Source organism: Neophocaena asiaeorientalis, unplaced genomic scaffold (assembly GCF_003031525.2).
Source record: "Neophocaena asiaeorientalis asiaeorientalis breed wild unplaced genomic scaffold, Neophocaena_asiaeorientalis_V1.1 scaffold220, whole genome shotgun sequence".
Lineage (NCBI taxonomy): Eukaryota > Metazoa > Chordata > Mammalia > Artiodactyla > Phocoenidae > Neophocaena > Neophocaena asiaeorientalis.
In genome coordinates, this window is record NW_020174042.1 from 2,250,952 (window position 1) to 2,269,545 (window position 18,594).

The window sequence follows — 18,594 nt, forward strand, 5'->3', positions numbered from 1 at the left end:
GCATTCTTTACGTATTCTGGGTACATGTCCCTTATCAGATAAATGATTTTCTCCCATCCTGTGGGTTGTCTTTTCATTTTCGTTATGGTGTCTTTTATTCCTTCTGGTATTCCTATTACATGTATCTTACACTTCTTGTAGTTGTCCCACACTCCTTGGATATTCTGTTCTGTTTTTCCCCCCCAGTCTTTGTTCTCTTTGCTTTTCTGCTTTCGAGGATTCTATTGATAATATCCTCTAGTGCAGAGGTTTTTCCCCTCAGCTGTGTCAGTCTTACTCAGCCCATCAAAGGCATTCTTCAGTGTTTTTATCTCTAGCATTTGTCTTTGGTTCTTTCTTAAGATTTCCATCTCTCTGCTTACATTGCCTATCTGTTTTTGCGTGCTGTTTACTTTGTCCACTAGAATCCTTAGAATATTAATCATCGTTGTTTTAAATTCCCAGTCTAATAATTCCAACATCTTTCCCATGTCTGGTTGTGATAATTGCTCTGTCTCTTCATTTGTGATTTTTCCTTTAGGTATGTCTTATCATTTTTTCATGTTAGTTACCTGTGATGTACTGGGTAAAAGGAACTGCTATAAATGCCTTAGTAATATGGTGGTGAAGTGTGAGGGGAAGGGGAAGAGTTCTGTTCTATGATTTCTTTTTAATGAGGCTTTGCCTCTGGACTGTGAACTTTTCAAGAGTTTCTGTTTTTCCTCACCCCTTACGTGGGATATTAGGGCTGGAGTTTTTTCCGTAAGATGTTATGGAGAAACCCTAATGAACTTTCGGCCAACCCAATATTTCTCTTTCCCTAGGTCAGTTAGGCTCTGACAATATCCTAGCAAGTTAGGCTGTAACTGGTTTCTCCTGAAGGCAGGCCTTGTTAAATAGAGTCCTTGGTGTATTTCAAAGGATTTGACTCCATTCTTTTGCATGTGAATATCCAGTTGTCTCAGCACAATTTGTTGAAAAGGCCTTTCCCCCCATTGAATTGGCCTTATATTAGTACCAAACTGTCTTGATCACTATAGATTTGTAGTGTTTTGAAACTGGAAAGTGTGAGTTGTCTAACTTTGTTTTTATTTTTCAAGATTGTTTTGGCTATTCTGGGTCCCATGAGTACCAGCTTTTCCATTTCTGTAAAGAAGGCAACAGGGTCTTTCCATACCGTGATGCTGAATCTGTAGATAAGCTTGAGGAGGATTACCATCCTAACAGTATTGAGTCTTGCAATCTATGAACATATAATATCATGGATATTTAACATTTATTTAAGTCTTTAATTTCTTTTTAAAATGTTTTGTACTTTTCAGAGTGTAAGTTTTGTATTTCTTTTATTATATTTATTGCTAAGTATTTTATTCTTTTTGATGCTATTATACAGGTTTTTGTTTTGTTTTTTGCGGTATGCGGGTCTCTCACTGTTGTGGCCTCTCCCGTTGCGGAGCACAGGCTCCGGACGTGCAGGCTCAGCGGCCATGGCTCACGGGCGCAGCCTCTCCGCGGCACGTGGGATCTTCCCGGACCGGGGCACGAACCCGTGTCCCCTGCATCGGCAGGCGGACTCTCAACCACTGCGCCACCAGGGAAGCCCCTTGATGCTATTATAAATGGAATTTTCTTAATTTCATTTTCAGTTTGTTCAGTGCTGCAGTGTAGAAATATAATTGATGCTGGTATATTGATCTTTTATCTTGCAATTCTGCTGAATTTGTTATTCTAATATATTTAGTGGGTTCCTTTTGAAAATCTATATACAGGATTATCTAATTTGCAAATAGAAATAACTTTGCTTCTTACTTTCCAACCAAGATGCGTTTTATTTCATTTCCTTGCCAGCTGGCCTGACTAGCATCTCCAGTAGAGTGTTGAATGGAAGTGGTGAGAGTGGACATCCCTGTCTTATTTCTGAAATTACTTCACTACTAAGTATAATGTTAGTTATAGTTTTGTTTACTACATTCCCTTTTTCAAGTTGAGGAATTTACCTTGTATTCCTAGTTTGTTTGGATGTTTTCAGTCATGAAGGGATATTGAATTTTTGAGTTATTTCTTAGTGGTTACCCTCGGGATTACAATCAACATCATATAACTGTATTTAAGTTCAGTTAATAACCATCCTAATTTCAGTGGTATACAGAAACTTTGCTCCTATGTAACTCTGATCCCTCCCCTTTACTTTGTTTTTTATTGGTAAACAAATTCCTTCTTTGTGTATTTTTCGCCTTTCAATAGATTTATAATTATTATACTATGTAATTATCTTTTAAATTAGGAGGAAAAAAGTTATAAACAAAAAGTACATTTATTGTTTCTTTCATATTTATCCTATACTTATCCTATGTTTTGATTTGTGCTCTTCCTTCATGTTGTTTCATGTACTGGCTAGTGCCCTTTCATTTCAGCCTGAAGGACTCCTTTAGTGTTTCTTTTTGTTTTTTTTTAAATTTATTTATTTAATTTATTTATTTTTGGCTGGGTTGGGTCTTTGTTGCTGTACACGGGCTTTCTCTAGTTGTGGCAACCAGGAGCTACTCTTCGTTGAGGTGCATGGGCTTCTCATCGCGGTGGCTTCTTGTTGCAGAGCACAGGCTCTAGGTGTGTGGGCTTCAGTAGTTGTGGCATGCAGGTTCAGTAGTTGTGGCTCGCTGGCTCTAGAGCACAGGCTCAGTAGCTGTGGCGCATGGGCTTAGTTGCTCTGCAGCATGTGAGATCTTCCTGGACCAGGGCTCGAACCTGTGTCCCCTGCATTGGCAGGTGGATTCTCAAACATTTCCCGTGCCACCGGGGAAGTCCTGAAGACAGAATTTTTGAGGATACTGACTCTGCCATGTTCACTGCTGTCCTTAGCTTATTTATTCTTACCCTGTTCTTTCATTCCTTTCTTCACTCCCTTTTACTAGTACTGTTAGATGAGAATTTGTCTGGATTTTTTCATATGTGAAATGTGGGATACTGCCAAGGACATTCACTGTAGCAGTATTTACAATAGCAATAGAGTGAAAAACAGCCCAGCTGTTCCAAAATAAGGAAATAGTTTTTTTTTTTAATGGTTCATCTGTATATCTGTATGGTGGAACATTATGCACATACTAACAATCATATATACAATGAAAATGTTTATGATATGATACAGATTGAAAAAACAGTATAAAATAAAATATATTCAAGTTTTTGAAATAAGTTTTGAAAACTTGAAATATATTCGTTTTTGAAAATAAGTTTTGTAAAGAGATAAGCGCATATATTAGCATCAAAAACTCTTGAAGGAGCCATATCAAAATGGTAGCATTTGTTACTTCTGGTTGGTAAACGGTGTTAAGTAAAACAAATTATCTTTGTTCTGTATTATGTACCATAAGGTTGTATTAATTATTTTTTGTTATTAAAATAAAATATACCCATTAATGTGACACACATATTAAACTGTTTTTCATTCGTGTGTTCAATTATATAACTGTTGAGCTTTGGCAATTTAACATTAATTTTTATAAATATTTAAAGAGATTGTTAGAACACATGCTAATAATAACCCTGGCATTGGGGCTAACAAAATATATATGAGCTATTTTAATCTCCATAGTCTACTGTGTAGAAAGGAGTTTTGTTGCACTGGAGTGTATCAGGGTGAATTGTTAGTTAGATGAATAACCTGTAATCTTACTAGCATTTCATTCTTTTTCTTTTCAGGCGCATATTAAATTTCCTATTGACTACCCATATTCACCACCTACCTTCAGATTCTTGACCAAAATGTGGCACCCCAACATTTATGAGGTAAGAGATGTCTATCATGAATTTCTCTGAAGATTTATTTAAGATAATATCCTTTAAAATAGCCTCCATAGCTCAGTATGCTGTGGTAGTTATGCTGTAGCCACAGAGAAGTATTCATGGTTTCCCATTTTTGGTTAGCAGTCTGTAGTTGAATTGCTCAAAAATTGGGGTTTTTTAATACCAGTGTATATTATGGTTAATTTAAGGTTGAGGCTTTAAACCTTTGCTGCTCATTGCTAAGATCATAATTCATATTTGTTAACATTTGCATTTTTTAAATTTAGTAGATAAAGTCATACAAATTTATTTGTGTACCTATCCTCTAGCTTCACAGCAAGGGTTTGTTTGTTGCTTTGATCAGAGATTCAGCTTTGGGACGGGAGGGGGTGGGAATTTATCCTACTATATTTGTACTGGTGTCCTTTAAGGAGTTGCTGCATACCAGTTGAGAGCCTGTTTTGGAATAAATCCAAGGTTAGGTTCTTCTACTAGACAACTCCACATGCCTGGGAAAATAATTTGTAGCTTTTTAAATGAAATGTACTTAGCTTTGTGCTAATTTATAAGGATGCTGGAACAATGCATTATGTTTCTCAGGATATATGTCAAGGCCCACTAAAATATCCTTTGAGTCTACTCCTTTACCATTCTGTAATCTTTTTCATTGCAGTAGTGCTGTGAAGTTGTAGCTGAGGCCCAGGCATTAAAATTGTTTTTTAAAATTTGCAGCCTTAGTCATAGTTCTTTTTTTGGTCAGGTGGTTATTGGCAAGCACCTTTCCTCCAGAAACAGAGCTACAGAGCCTTTAAAATGCTTATAGGCAAGGGATGGAGAACTTACTCTATAGTCCTGAATTTGGATCTCAGTCTATAAATGAGCACACTGGGGTAGCTTTATTATTTTTCACAACCTGCTTTTTCTGTCAGTCATTTTCTTCATTTTTCTTTCCTTCTTAAAACAGGACAAACTAGTGCTCAAAAGGTGATGCATAGTAACATTTCCAGAAATAGGTTCCCAGAATATTGTTTTCTTTAGTATCTTTAGTATTTGACATAATCATAGTACAAATAAACAACAATGAATATGTTGTACTATTCTGTATAACAAAGTTATCCTGTTGTACGGAGAGACTATGGAAATAATTCACTGTTCATAAGTTCAAACTGGGTTTAATACACATAGAAGTATTTTTCTGTCCCTGTCCATTTAATAATCAAAAATTCTTGCCTTCAGAACTATGTGGTATAAAAGCAACTATACTCCAATAAAAATTAATTTAAAAAATTTAAAGGGAACGTGAATTCAAGAAGAAAAACCCAACTATGTGGTATGTATAGATTTTTTAGATAGCAAAAGAGAAGTGAGAAGGCTCAAGCTTTTTTTGTCTTGCTACTGAGAACTAATTCACCTTAGAGCCATATATTCGCCTGTTTCCATCTCAGTTATCTAATTCTCAAACCCTTCTCAACAAAGAAGCAAAAAGGAAAAACAAAAAACAGAATAAAGGATTCAAAGCTCTTTCAGAAGAAGGTGTAGGTAGATACACTCCACTTTCCACTGCTTTTTCACCACTTAGGTAGGCTATTTAGTTCTGTCTCTTAAGATTTAGCATTGGATCATTGTTTTTTAAAACAGGTTTCATATTCATAATAAAAATTTCAGCAGTAAAATAAAACATGCATATCTTATAAATATGCAGTTGTTTTCCATGCCATAAAAGTTCTGTTTTTAAAGAAGTGTTAAGTCATAGTTAGGAATTAAATTTGATGTAATCAAATGAGTCACAAGAGACTCTTCTCACAAATTAATAATATGTTAATTTACTTTGCTACATTCTGGAAACAGTATCAGAATTGAACTTTTTGAGGGCCCAAGTCAGTATTTGTGATTTTAGACATTAGGGCTCATGGTTCTTAGCCAAAGGGGTATTCCAGGAAGTTGCTCTCTCCTCATCCATCTTATGTTGTCACCTAGAAACACAATGGACCTCAATGTCAAATTGCTCTGGTCACCAAATTGTTTACTGCAGAGTTATTTGTAATAGACCTGGAGATGAAATGGGGGAACAATGGCAACAATGTCAACAGCAACAAGACAAAAATACAAAAGGAAAAGGGTACTCAAATGCCAAAATATGTGAATTGATGAGTTTTTGTATATAATAACTTCATGAAGGACTATTTTTGGTAGAAAATAGTTTATTTTATCAAGTTTTTAGTTTTGGTTACAGTTTTATTAAATATATTCACAGACACATTACTGCAGCCCCAAAAGTTATAAATACTGCTGTGTTATATGAATGAACTTAATTAATTTAACATTTCTAATATCATTGCCACATTTGTGAAATTTATAAATACCAAGGGGAAGCTCGGAGAACAAAAGAAATTTAATATGAGCTTGTCATCAGTGATCATACTGCACAGTCTACTCCTTTTTGCTTCATAATATGTTGAGTGATCTCAATAATAGTTTCCTGGTTGTGTTTGTTACTGTGTGTTCAGAAGTAGATAACCAATGAAGCCCATTTGCTTCACAAACCATGTATTAAAATGAGGTTTTTGTACACTCTTCACTGTAAACTTCAGAGCTATGGCAACTCAGAATCTCACTGCTCTTAGTATGTATTTATATAAATAATTTTTTTGGTAATAGACTAATATTTAGAATAGTTTTAGTTTTGCCACAAAATTAAATGGAAATTATACAGAAGTATTTAGCATTTGATGATCCTTTTAGTACTAGTGAATTGTAGGACACAGTATGGCTCTTTCTTTTAAAAAATAATAAAGATGTTGGATGTTTTTTGAAGGAGTATACAGATCATTTTTCCTGTATAGTGTTTACAGGTGAATGTCACAGGTGTAGTCATGAAATAAATGTTACAGTAAGATGGTGTATTTTAGGATACTTGATAGCCAGTAGGAAAATATTTTACTGTTTTACGTAAGGTTCTAGCTCTGAAGAGTTATTCTTGATTCTAGGCTCAGATGATTCTCAAGACATTATACTAATCTCTGTAGCCACTGACACTGCAAGGATATACCAGTTTGGCTACTATTCCACTATCATTAGGGCATGGTATTTTTAAATGTTATTGTTTTAATAATGATTAAAAATAGATCCTACTGTTTTAATATAACTCCGGCTGCCATAACAAAATACCATAGATGCGGTGGCTTACAACAACAGAAATTAACTTTCTCACAGTTTAGGAAACATAGTTTCTACTGAAGACTCCTCCTGGCTTATCTCTGTGTCTTCATGTGGCTTGAGAGGAGAGAGAGCACAAGCTAGCTCTCTGGTGTCTCTTACAAGGTTTTTTGTTTTTTTTTAAATTTATTTATTTATTAATTATTGGCTGCGTTGGGTCTTCGTTGCTGTGTGCGGGCTTTCTCTAGTTGTGGAGAGTGGGGTCTACTGTTCATTGCGGTGCACGGGCTTCTCATTGTGGTGGCTTCTCTTTGTGGCAAAGCATGGGCTTTAGGTGCACAGGCTTCAGTAGTTGTGGCACACAGGCTCAGTAGTTGTGGCACACAGGCTCAGTAGTTGGGGCACATGGGCTTAGTTGCTCCACAGCACATGGGATCTTCCTGGACCAGGGCTTGAGCCCATATCCCCTGCATTGGCAGGCGGATTCTTAACCACTGCGCCACCAGGGAAGTCCCTCTTAAAAGGTTTTTGCCAAGTCTGCAGAGCAATTGCTTTTGGAATAGTAAAATTTAGGCTATGTAAGTGGAAAGTGGGTCTAATTACATATAGTTTATGATCTTTGTATTTATTTATATGGATTATAGCCCATTAGGAGCGAAGTGGATGAGACCCATAATCAGCGCTTCCAAAACTGAAAGAACTCAGTGTATCAAGAGGTCCTTTCCAATAAAGCTGTAATTATAAATTATATTTTGAAATTACACAGAAAAGATCAGGTAAAAGCAAAGATACTGTGTCAGTTGGGAGTATTCAGAGAAACAGAACCAATAGGTTATATAGAGATATATGTAAGAGGAAGTTTATCATAGGAATCGGCTCACGTGGTTATGAAGACTGAGAAATCCCACAGTCTGCCTTTTGCAAGCTATAGAGCCGGGAAGTCTGGAATTATAATTCATTTTGAGGCCGTAGGACTGGGAGCTGTTGGTATGAGTCCTGGAGTCCCAGGACCCAAGAACTAGGAGTTCAGATGTAGCAGCCCAAGAAGAGAGACAATTTGTCCTTCCTCTGCCTGTTTGTTCTGTTCAGGCCCTCAAAGAATTTGATAATGCCTATCACATCATCATGATGAAGGCAAGTCTTTTTTACTCAATCTGCTGATTCAAATACTAATCTTTTCCAGAAACACCCTCACAGATACACTCAGAAATAATGTTCTGCCAGCTATCTGAGCATCCCATAGCCCAGTCAAGTTGACACACAAAATTAACCATCACAGATAGCTCTCTATTTCTACTATTCCCCCCTTGTCATCCACATTATGGTCCTTCTATACTCTGTGTACATCATTATGTTCTCAGGGGGTGTAATTTGACTGGCACTACACTTGAATCCTTGAAATAGCAAGTTGTTTATAGTAAGGGTTTATGCCCTTCTTATTTCATTACACATAGTAAAATTATATTTAGATAGAAAAACAATGGTAGCCTAGCTGGTTCTGCTTCATCTCCTCTGATCATTTAACACACATTTTTCTCTCTAATTAAATTATTATTCTTTTCTCTGTTTAGTGGAATTATCTCAGAGCTTCTGTGGTATTTCCGTAATTTCTTTGAGAATTTATTTTAATGGTTTTTCCACCGAAGAATCAAATAATGAACCCCCCAAAATACATTAGGATTGATTACAAAGTTGGAATATTACATTCTCTGATGATCTTTCAAGACTAGGACAAACTGCTTTATTAGTTCATTATTCTTGAACTCATTTCATATAAATTTTAAATACAAAGTTTCTAAATTATAAAAAATTTAGAATACGTTTTGTTAAAATGCTTTGATTTCAATATCTATGTTATAAACATACTAAAATATCAAGTTTAAACCCACTAATTTTTTAAATTTTGAAATAATTTTGGACTTGAAGAGTTTCAAAACTAGTACAGAAAGTTCTCATATACGTACCTTTTACTCATATTCTTCTAATGTTAATATCTTTTACAACCATGGTACACTTATCAAAACCAAGAAATTAACTTTGGTACAATACTATTAAGTAAACTAGACTTCATTTGGAATAAAGTATGGCATGGGGAACCTAAAACATGTATTATTTGTCCTTAGCTAGGTGAGACAAACTCTGTTTCTGTATTGTGTTATTAAACCATCAGAAACAACATGCTTGAACTCTGATCTTGATTCACATAAAGGTGCTGAGTGCTGTGTTATAAGATTTTGTTATATTATCAGAATTTATTGTGTTCATTTTTTAAAATATGCATTTGATGAACATTTTAAATTTATATAATTTTTACTCAGTTGTCTTTAAGAAGGGACCTGAATAAAACAAGATTCTTCAAATGAATGAATGCTTGCTTAATCAGCTAATCAGAAATGTGTTATGTAATATATTTTATTTGCTTTAGCTACTAGGATAAATTGACAGAAATAACTTCTCTTTGGTACCTGGTAAAATATCTTTGTTTTCTTTCAGTGGTTTTTATCATTAAAATAACTCATCATTAATTGACTTGTAAAATATTCTTTATTTCTAAAATATTAGAGAAAAGTTTAGTGGTAGAATGTTCCTATAAAACTTCTAAAGTCTACAATGTGAGTTTCATCTTGGTTTATACCAGATGAGTAAGGTAGAAAGTTAACAGAAACCAGAAGACTTTGATTTGGTGTTGAAAGTTTTCCTAGTAAATGTAATTTAGTATTACACATTATTAAAGGTTTGAACTCTATCTTGTGCTTGTTTAGATTTAGATTTTGCTTCTTTTTCCTCGTATTTTTTTCTTTTTAAAAAATGTAAATTAGGATGCCAGTTTGCTCTATGAAGATATATATACCTTAAGGATTTAACTATAGATACATTAACCACCATTTAGAACATGATGATATTTGGGCCACCAAATTTGTCCTTTTTAGAGCTGAGCTCTGGTTTGTAAATAATTTGTGACAAGCAGGATTTTATGTATTTTTATGTAATTATATTCATGGATTTGCAGATATTATGCATTCTCTCTAACTTTAAGGTATAGGGAATAGGTTTCTCTAGGCAGTGATGTCCCCAAATTTGGCAGCTTATCAGAATCTTGTGGAGCAGTTGTTAAAAATAAAGAACACTGGAGATTTTGGTTTGATTGGATTAGGTAGGGCCTAGGCTATATAGCCTTCATTTTACATCTTAGAACTGCCTTTCTGGAGGCTGAGAACTTCTCCCATTAAAAAAAAAGGGCGAGGGGGCTTCCCTGGTGGCGCAGTGGTTAAGAATCTGCCTGCCAATCCAGGGGACGTGGTCCCTGGTCCGGAAGGTCCCACATGCCGTGGAGCAACTAAGCCCGTGCGCCACAACTACTGGGCCTCTGCTCCAGAGCCTGTGAGCCACAACTACTGAGCCCGCGTGCTACAACTACTGAAGCCCGTGTGCCTAGAGCCCGTGCTTTGCAATGAGAAGCCCGCACACTGCAATGAAGACCTGACGCGGCCAAAAATAAATAAATTTATTTAAAAACCCAATAATTTATTGAGATAAAATTTCACATACATAAAATTAACCATTTAAAGTGAACACAATTCGGTGACATTTAGTACATTCCCAGCGTCGTACATCTAACACCTCTATTTGTAAGGCATTTCCATCACTCCAATGTAAAACATCTTACCCATGAAGTGATTCTTCTCCATTCCCATTTCTCCCTAGTCTCTGACAACCACCAGTCAGGTTTATGTCTCTATTTATCCATTCTGGGTATTTCATATAAATGGAATCATACAATATGTGACCTTTTTTGTGTGGCTTTCACTTAGCATAATGTTTTGGAGGTTCATCCATGTTGTAGCATGTATTAGTACTTCATTCCTCTTCATGGCTGAATAATATTGCATTGGTTGGATATATCACAGTTTATCCATTTCTCTATTGATGGGCATTTGGTCTGTGTCCACCTTTTTTTTTTTTTTAACATCTTTATTGGAGTATAATTGCTTTAAAATGGTGTGTTAGTTTCTGGTTTATAACAAAGTGAATCAGCTATACATATATCCCCATATCTCCTCCCTCTTGCGTCTCCCTCCCATCCTCTTTATCCCACCCGTCTAGGTGGTCACAAAGCACCGAGCTGATCTCCCTGTGCTATGCAGCTGCTTCCCACTAGCTATCTATTTTACATTTGGTAGTGTATATATGTCCATGCCACTCTCTCACTTCATCCCAGCTTACCTGTCCCCCTCCCTGTGTCCTCAAGTCCATTCTCTATGTCTGCGTCTTTATACCTGTCCTGCCCCTAGGTTCTTCAGAACCATTTTTTTTGTGTCCACCTTTTGTATATATAAATAGTGCTGCTATAACCATGTGTATACATGTACTTGTTTAAGTACTTTTTTCACTTCTTTTGGTTGTATACCTAGGAATGGAATTGCAGGGGTCAAATTGTGATCCTGTGTTTTGCTCTTTGAGGAACTGCCAAACTGTTCTATAGCAGATGAACCCCCTCACCAACCACCAGCAATTTATGAGGGTTCCAGTTTCTCTACATCCATCCTTATTTTGCATTTTTAAATTTTAATTATAGCTATCCTAAGGGGATATGATGTGATAACTCACTGTCATTTTGATTTGTATTTCCCTAATGACTAATGATATTGAGCATCCTTTCATGTGCTTATTGTCCATTTATGTATCTTCTTTTGAAAAATGTCTGTTCAAGTCCTTTGTTCAGTTTTTAATTGGCTAGTTGGTCTTTTTGTCATTGAGTCATAGAAGTTCCTTATATATTATGGACATTAAATTCTTATTAGATGTATGACTTGCAGATACTTCTGTATTTATAGGTTGTTTTTTTCACTTTCTTTGGTAATGTCCTTTGCACAAAATTTTTTCATTTTAATGAGGTCTAGTTTATCTGTTTTTGTTTGCTTGTTTGTTGCTCATGCTTTTTGTGTCGTACCTAAAATATCCATTGCCAAATACAAGGTCATGAAAATTTTACACACACACACACACCCTTTTTAAGAGTTGATGATTTTAGCTCTTAGATCATTGTTCCATCTTGAGTTAATTTTGTATATGGTATGAGGTAGGAGTTCAGTTTCCTTCTTTTGTTTTTGGAAACCCAGTCCCAGCATCATTTGCTGAAGAGACTGTTCGTTCCCCATTGAATGGACTTAACCATCTTGTCAAAAATCAATTGGCAGTGTATGGGTCCGTTTATGGACTCTCAGTTCTATTTCCCTGGTCTATCATTATGCCAGTCCTAAACTGTCTTCTTGTCTGTAGCTTTATAGTAAGTTTTGAAATCAGGAAGTGTGAGTCCTTCGACTTTATTATTCTTCTCCAAGATTGTTTTGGCTATTGTGGGTCCCTTAAATTTCCGTATAAGTTTTAGGAACAGTGTGTCAGTTTCTACAGAAAGGGAAGCTAGGATTTTGATTGGGATTGCATTGAGTCTGTAACTCAAACTGGGGAATATTGCCAACGTCAAGTCTTCCTACCCATGAATGCAGGCTGTTTTTCTATTTATTTAGGTCTTTAATTTCTTTGAGCAATGTTTTGTAGCTTTCTGTAGCTTTTTGTAGTCTTCTTTAATTTCTTTGAGCAATGTTTTGTGGCTTTCTGTGTACAGGACTTTCACCTCCCTGGTTAGATTTATTCCTAGATATTTTATTCTTTTAGAGGCCATTGTAAATGGAATTGTTTGCTTAACTTGTTTTTTTTGTTGTTGTTAATATTTATTTAATTGTGCTGGGTCTTAGTTGCAGCAGGTGGGCTCCTTAGTTGTGGCATAGGAACTCTTAGTTGTGGCACGCATGTGGGATCTAGTTCCCTCACCAGGGATTGAATCCCCCAGCCCCCTGCATTGGGAGCGCAGAGTCTTAACCACTGTGCCACCAGGGAAGTCCTGCTTAATTTTTTTTTAGGTTATTCATCACTGGTGTATAAAAATGAATTTTTTTTTGCCACGCTACACAGCTTGCAGGATCTTAGTTCCCCGACCAGGGATCAAACCCGGGCCCTTGGCAGTGAAAGTGCAGAGTCCTAACCACTGGACCTCCAGGGAATCCCAAAATAAAACTGATTTTTGAGTGTTGATCTTATATCCTACAACTTTGCTGAATTGATTAGGTCTAGTAGCTTTCTTGTGAATAGTTTGGAATTTTCTTTGACATTTGCAATGGAAATAGATTTACTTCCTTTTCAATTTGTACACTTTAAAATTTTCTTTTTCTTCTCTAATTGCTCTGGCTATAACTTCCAGGACAGTGTTAAATAGCAGTGGTGAAAGTGGGTGCCCTTGTCTTATTTCTGATCTTAGGAGGAGAGTTTTCATCATTAATTAAGTATGCTGTTTATTAGCTGTGGGTTTTTTGTTTTTGTTTTTTTAAATAAATTCCCTTTACAATTTTAAGATAGCTAGAAGGTAACTATAGTTTTCTGAGTGTTTTTATTATGAGAAAGTGTTGGGTCTTGTCAAGTGCTTTGTCTGCCTCAGTTGAGATGCCCATCTTTTAATATGTCATTTCTAAGTACAGATCTATTTTTGTCATTTCACTACTAAGAAATTTTACTTACACACATATTAAACTCTGAACAAAGTAACATACTCCTCCCGACTAATTTTTGTGCTCTATTTTTCATTCAAGCTGTGTTCTTCACTCCTGTGGTAGGTAGAATAATGGTCCCTCAGCGATGTCTACATTCTAATCCCTGGAACCTGTGTTATGTTAGATTACATGTTAAGAGGAATTAAGGTTGTTTATCAGATGACCTTAAACTAAGATTATTCTGGATTATCTAGGTGGGCCCAGTGTAATCACAAGGGTCCTTTAAAGTGGAAGAGGTAGGGTAGGCAGAAAACGAGAGTGAGGAGATGTGACTTTGGAAGAAAGGCTCAAAAATGCAACATTGCTTGCTTTGAGGATTAGAGGAAGGGGGCCAAGAACAAAGGAGTGTGGGTGGCCTTTAGAAGACAGAAAGGACAAGGAAAGGGATTCTTTCTTAGAGCCTCCAGGAAGGAATGCATTGCTGCCCACACATTGACTTTAGCTCTGTGGAGAGCAGTGTCAGACTTAGACCTACAAAACTGTGAAATAATAAATTTGTGTTGTTTTAAGCCACTAAGTTTGTGGTATTGGTGTAATAATACAAAATAAATGTAACTGCCTGAACATATTTTATTTACGATGCTGGTTTCTTCAGGCAATCTCATGTCTGAATTTCCCTTAGGTTATTAAAATTGTAATCACTATTGAAAGCCCATCTCAAAGCTTCCTCAACAATTAAGCTTTTTGTTTTTCTTCCACACCATCTCCCAGGTGTCCTCTCCAAATATACCTAGTTTCTCTCTCCTTGTTTCTGTAGTGCTTTTTTACCTTCCTCATGTTATCTAACAATACAGAGTTTTGGAATATAGTATTCGGTATTGGCTTTATTAAAATTTTATTATCCTTTTAAAAATGTTCTGTTATCTTGGTGTGTGTAAATTTGGGTTTATATGTAAGTTTTTTTCACTTTATATGGTTACACCTCTAATTTTTTAAACATTTGAATCTTTTGTTTCATTTTAGACTGAGAGATAGGCAACTGTATCGTTCTCAGTCTTGTCTTTTCTGTTAACAATCTGTATTGCATATGGTAGACAATCCATATATGTTTGACTTTAAATGTACTTGTAATTTAGGTCCTATAATTTAAATTTATGAACCAGAATATTATAGTGGTGAATTCTTTCAGTCCATATACTGAGGGAGTTATATATATAATTAAGTTGTTGTGAGGCATGTGTCAGTTTATATAAACCATATTTATTGAAACCAGTGATTAATATTAAAGGTGATTATAGCTTCTCTCCAGGCATATTTTAAGCAAGGTCAGATTTTTTTTTCTTTCTTTTAATGTTAGATGTGTAAAAATAGAGAGATTTAGTTGCTTCTCAAGACTCTTGAATCATTGATTTATCATGTTTGTCTGTTTCTATTTTTAAATGATTTGTTTTAGAAGGATGGTGTTACAGATATAGTGTTTCTTTTTTTAACTAAGAAATGTATTTTGGAGATTGGTCAAAATGAATATTTATAATATAAAAAAATGTTTAATTCTTCTTTATCATTGATTCCAAACAAGAAGAAAAAGCAGGATTGTTTACTCCCCTAATGGTAAGAAAACAAGTCTTCTAGGAGTAAAAGAAATTTCAGCGGAATTGATATTTTTTCAATAACATACTTTTGAGTATTTACTGAATGTGATATTTGTGTCTCGTAGAATGGAGATGTATGCATTTCAATTCTTCATCCACCTGTAGATGACCCACAGAGTGGAGAACTGCCCTCTGAAAGGTGGAATCCTACTCAAAATGTCAGGTAAGGAATTACATAAGGAATAATCTGGTTTTTAGGTGGCTCTTAAGATTGGATATTATCTTTTAACAAGTACAAATGAATCCTTTCTATATTTGGTTGTTTTATCTTCTACTGGAGCTTTAAGTAGCATGTATGCCTCCTTTTGAAGAGTTGTAATTCTGGAGTAATAATGCATATGTTACTCATTTCTCTGTGTTCACTTTGGAAGAATTTTTCTACTCTGAATTCTTCCTCTTACATTAAGTTCCATCCTGCAGCTTTGGATTTCATGAGTTCCATGTTTGGATTGGTTGCTTCCTTATTCTAGGATTCTTATTACTTTTTGCTGAAAAGTCTTAGTCTTTACACCTTGTTTATCCATTCACCAGTTGATGGACATTTGGGTTGTTTCTGCTTCTTGGCTATTATGAATAATGCTGCTGTGAACATTGTGTGACATTGAACATTGTGTGCAAGTTTTTATGTGTACATATGTTTTCATTTCCTTGGACATATACCTGGAAATGGAATTGGGGGTGCATAACTCAGTGTTTAACTTCTTGAGGAACTGCCGTATTTTCCAACATGGCTGCACTAAATTTTACAGCATTCCCACCAGCAGTGTGTGAATTCTAATTTCTCCACATCTTTGTTAACACTGGTTATTTTCCATGTCTTTTATTATAGACATCCCAGACGGTGGACATGGTGTTCTCATTGTAGTTTTGTCATCAGTGTGTTTCTTTTAAAATAACTGTCAAAATTTTAGAATGGTTTTAGATTTTTAGAAAAATTATGAGGAAAGTACAGATAGTTCCCATATTCCCCACACCTGCCAGATTTCTTTGTTATTAACATCTAACATTCATTTGGTTCATTTGTTACAGTTAGTGAACCTGTATTAGTACATTATTATTGACTAAAGTCCATACTCTTTCACGTTTCCTTAATTTTTACCTAATGTCATTTTTCTGCTCTGAGATCCCCATGCATGATAGATAGCACATTATATTTAATAGACAGTTCTCCTTAGACAACTGCAACAGTTTCTTGGACTTTCCTTGGTTTTGATGACCTTAACAATTTTGAGGAATACTGATCAGGTATTTTGTAGAATGCCCCCCAAGTGGGATCTTTTTTTTTTTGATGTTTTTCTGCTTATTATACTGGAGTTATGAGTGTTGGGGAGGAAGACATGGAGGTAAAGTACATTTTCATCACGTCATAGCAGGGGGAAAATACTGTCAGCTTGACTTACCACTCTTGATGTTAACATTCATCACCTGGCTGAGACTCTTGTTTTTAGGGTTTCTCCTCTGTAAAGTTCCTCCTTGTCCCCCTTTCTGTTCTGTATAAGGGAAGTCCTAGGTGCAGCCCACACTAAGGAGGGGGGAGTTATACTCCCACAAGGCTGAGATATCTGTATAAGTTACTTCAATTCCTCTGCACAGGAGATTAATCTGATCTCCCCCATTTACTCATTCATTCATTTTGTTAATCATTTTTAATGATATGGAAGCTAGTAACTCAATTAGAATCTCCATTTTTGTCAAAAGCAAAGAACTTGAAGCTTCCTGATGCACACAAGGATTTCTTACCTGTCTCTTATCAAGTTATGTGTTTGCTTCCCACCTTCTGGGAAGAGTAGACCAAAAAGTCTATTCAAGACATATCAAATACTATTGATTATGCTGGTTACTCATTTCTTTAGATACTTTGTTCCATCCAGTATACTTAGAAAGGATTGGGAAAATAGATACATTTTAGATTTCAACACATCTTGCCAGTATATTTTTTTAATGAGAAAAAACTGACTTCCGTTTTTAATTTAAATAAATGTGTTGATACACCTCACCTTGACAAACATCATGCCTCTGAATAATTCTCAGATAGATCAGGCGTTGAGACTTGCCATAAGTTTATTACGTCTATAAAATAAGGAATCATTGCATATTCCATATACTTTCTGCTTTACTTTAGTGGGACTCTCCCTCGGCGATGATGCATACGGGCCTCTCACTGTTGTGGCCTCGCCCGTTGTGGAGCACAGGCTCCGGACTCGCAGGCTCAGCGGCCATGGCTCAAGGGCCCAGCCGCTCCACGGCATGTGGGATCTTCCCGGACCGGGGCACGAACCCGTCTCTCAACCACTGCGCCACCAGGGAAGCCCTGATGCATTTCTTAACAATAATCAGAGATGGAATTAATTTGTTTTAGTGAAAATATAATTCCAGCAGCCCCAATCTATACATATCTGAATTTATTATACTCCACTATATAGCAAAATACTTTTTTTTTTTAACATCACTCTATGCTTTTAACAAAATTATGAGAAGGGAAAAGCAGTCGGCTCTATTTGTAAATTTCTCTTTGTTTTGTACTTCTTATGTTTCATCACTAGGCAATGCACCATAGAAATATTTGGGATGTGTGGGAGGTATGCATTTCTTGTAAAGGGCAGTTGTGAAAAGGGAAGCTGGAAAGGAGAACTGATAGGATATTTCGTATGTCTCCAGGGGCATGTATATATTAGTTTTAAGACCATTGTTTTACATGGGATCTTTTATGATCATTAGTAAAATTAGTATATTTCTATTTCATCCCCTCATATCCGTACATCACACAGTTGTTAGCTGATTATTTAGACCTTTAACTTATATGTACTTATTACTTGATTTTTCAGCATCAGATGGTATACTGACACTTAGATATAAAAGAAAAGGAAACCTTCTACCTCCCCCTTCTAACTTTTAAATATTATTGTTTCTTTATTGTCAGGGTTATAAAATTTATAATCTGTACTCTGTAGCTTAATCCCAGTTTTAAAAATTCTTATTCCTGTTGTTAAATGAATTCATTGTTTGTTCCTCATTATTTTACTTCCTTTGGTCTATTAACTGGCTGAAATTGTCCATCAGTAATTTCTCAAGGGATTGCTCCTAGGAGCTATATTACATTCCGAGTTGTTACGTGTTCAAAGTACTATGTGCTTGTGTATATGGGAGTATACGTGTGTGTTTGCCATTGTACTTCAAATGACAGATTTTAACTAGATATAAGATTTCAGGATCATGCTTTCTTTCCTTGAGGATATTATGGGCATTATTACTCTGTTGCCTTGGAGACATTTGGCTACCCTATTTCTCATCTCTTTCACACTATATAATTGTTTAAGAGGCTGGCATGCTTTCGAAAGAAACACATTATTTTATCAGTAAAATCAAACTGACAATGTAGAGAAAAGGTTTTAAATATCTTGGAAGATTTGTTGAAAAATTGGACCAAAAATGCAGAGTTGTCCTTTTTTTTTTTTTTTTTTTTGGGGTGCGGGGGCCTC

General features: G+C 35.7%; 1 protein-coding gene across 1 annotated transcript in view; it reads left to right on the forward strand.

Moving 5' to 3' along the window:
* Positions 1-18,594, forward strand: part of UBE2R2 (ubiquitin conjugating enzyme E2 R2) — a 94,111-nt gene that overhangs the window by 62,019 nt on the left and 13,498 nt on the right. The window contains exons 2-3 of the mRNA XM_024753803.1: positions 3,679-3,765; positions 15,181-15,278. Coding sequence (XP_024609571.1) covers positions 3,679-3,765; positions 15,181-15,278 — 185 coding nt within the window. The remainder of the gene's footprint in view (positions 1-3,678; positions 3,766-15,180; positions 15,279-18,594) is intronic.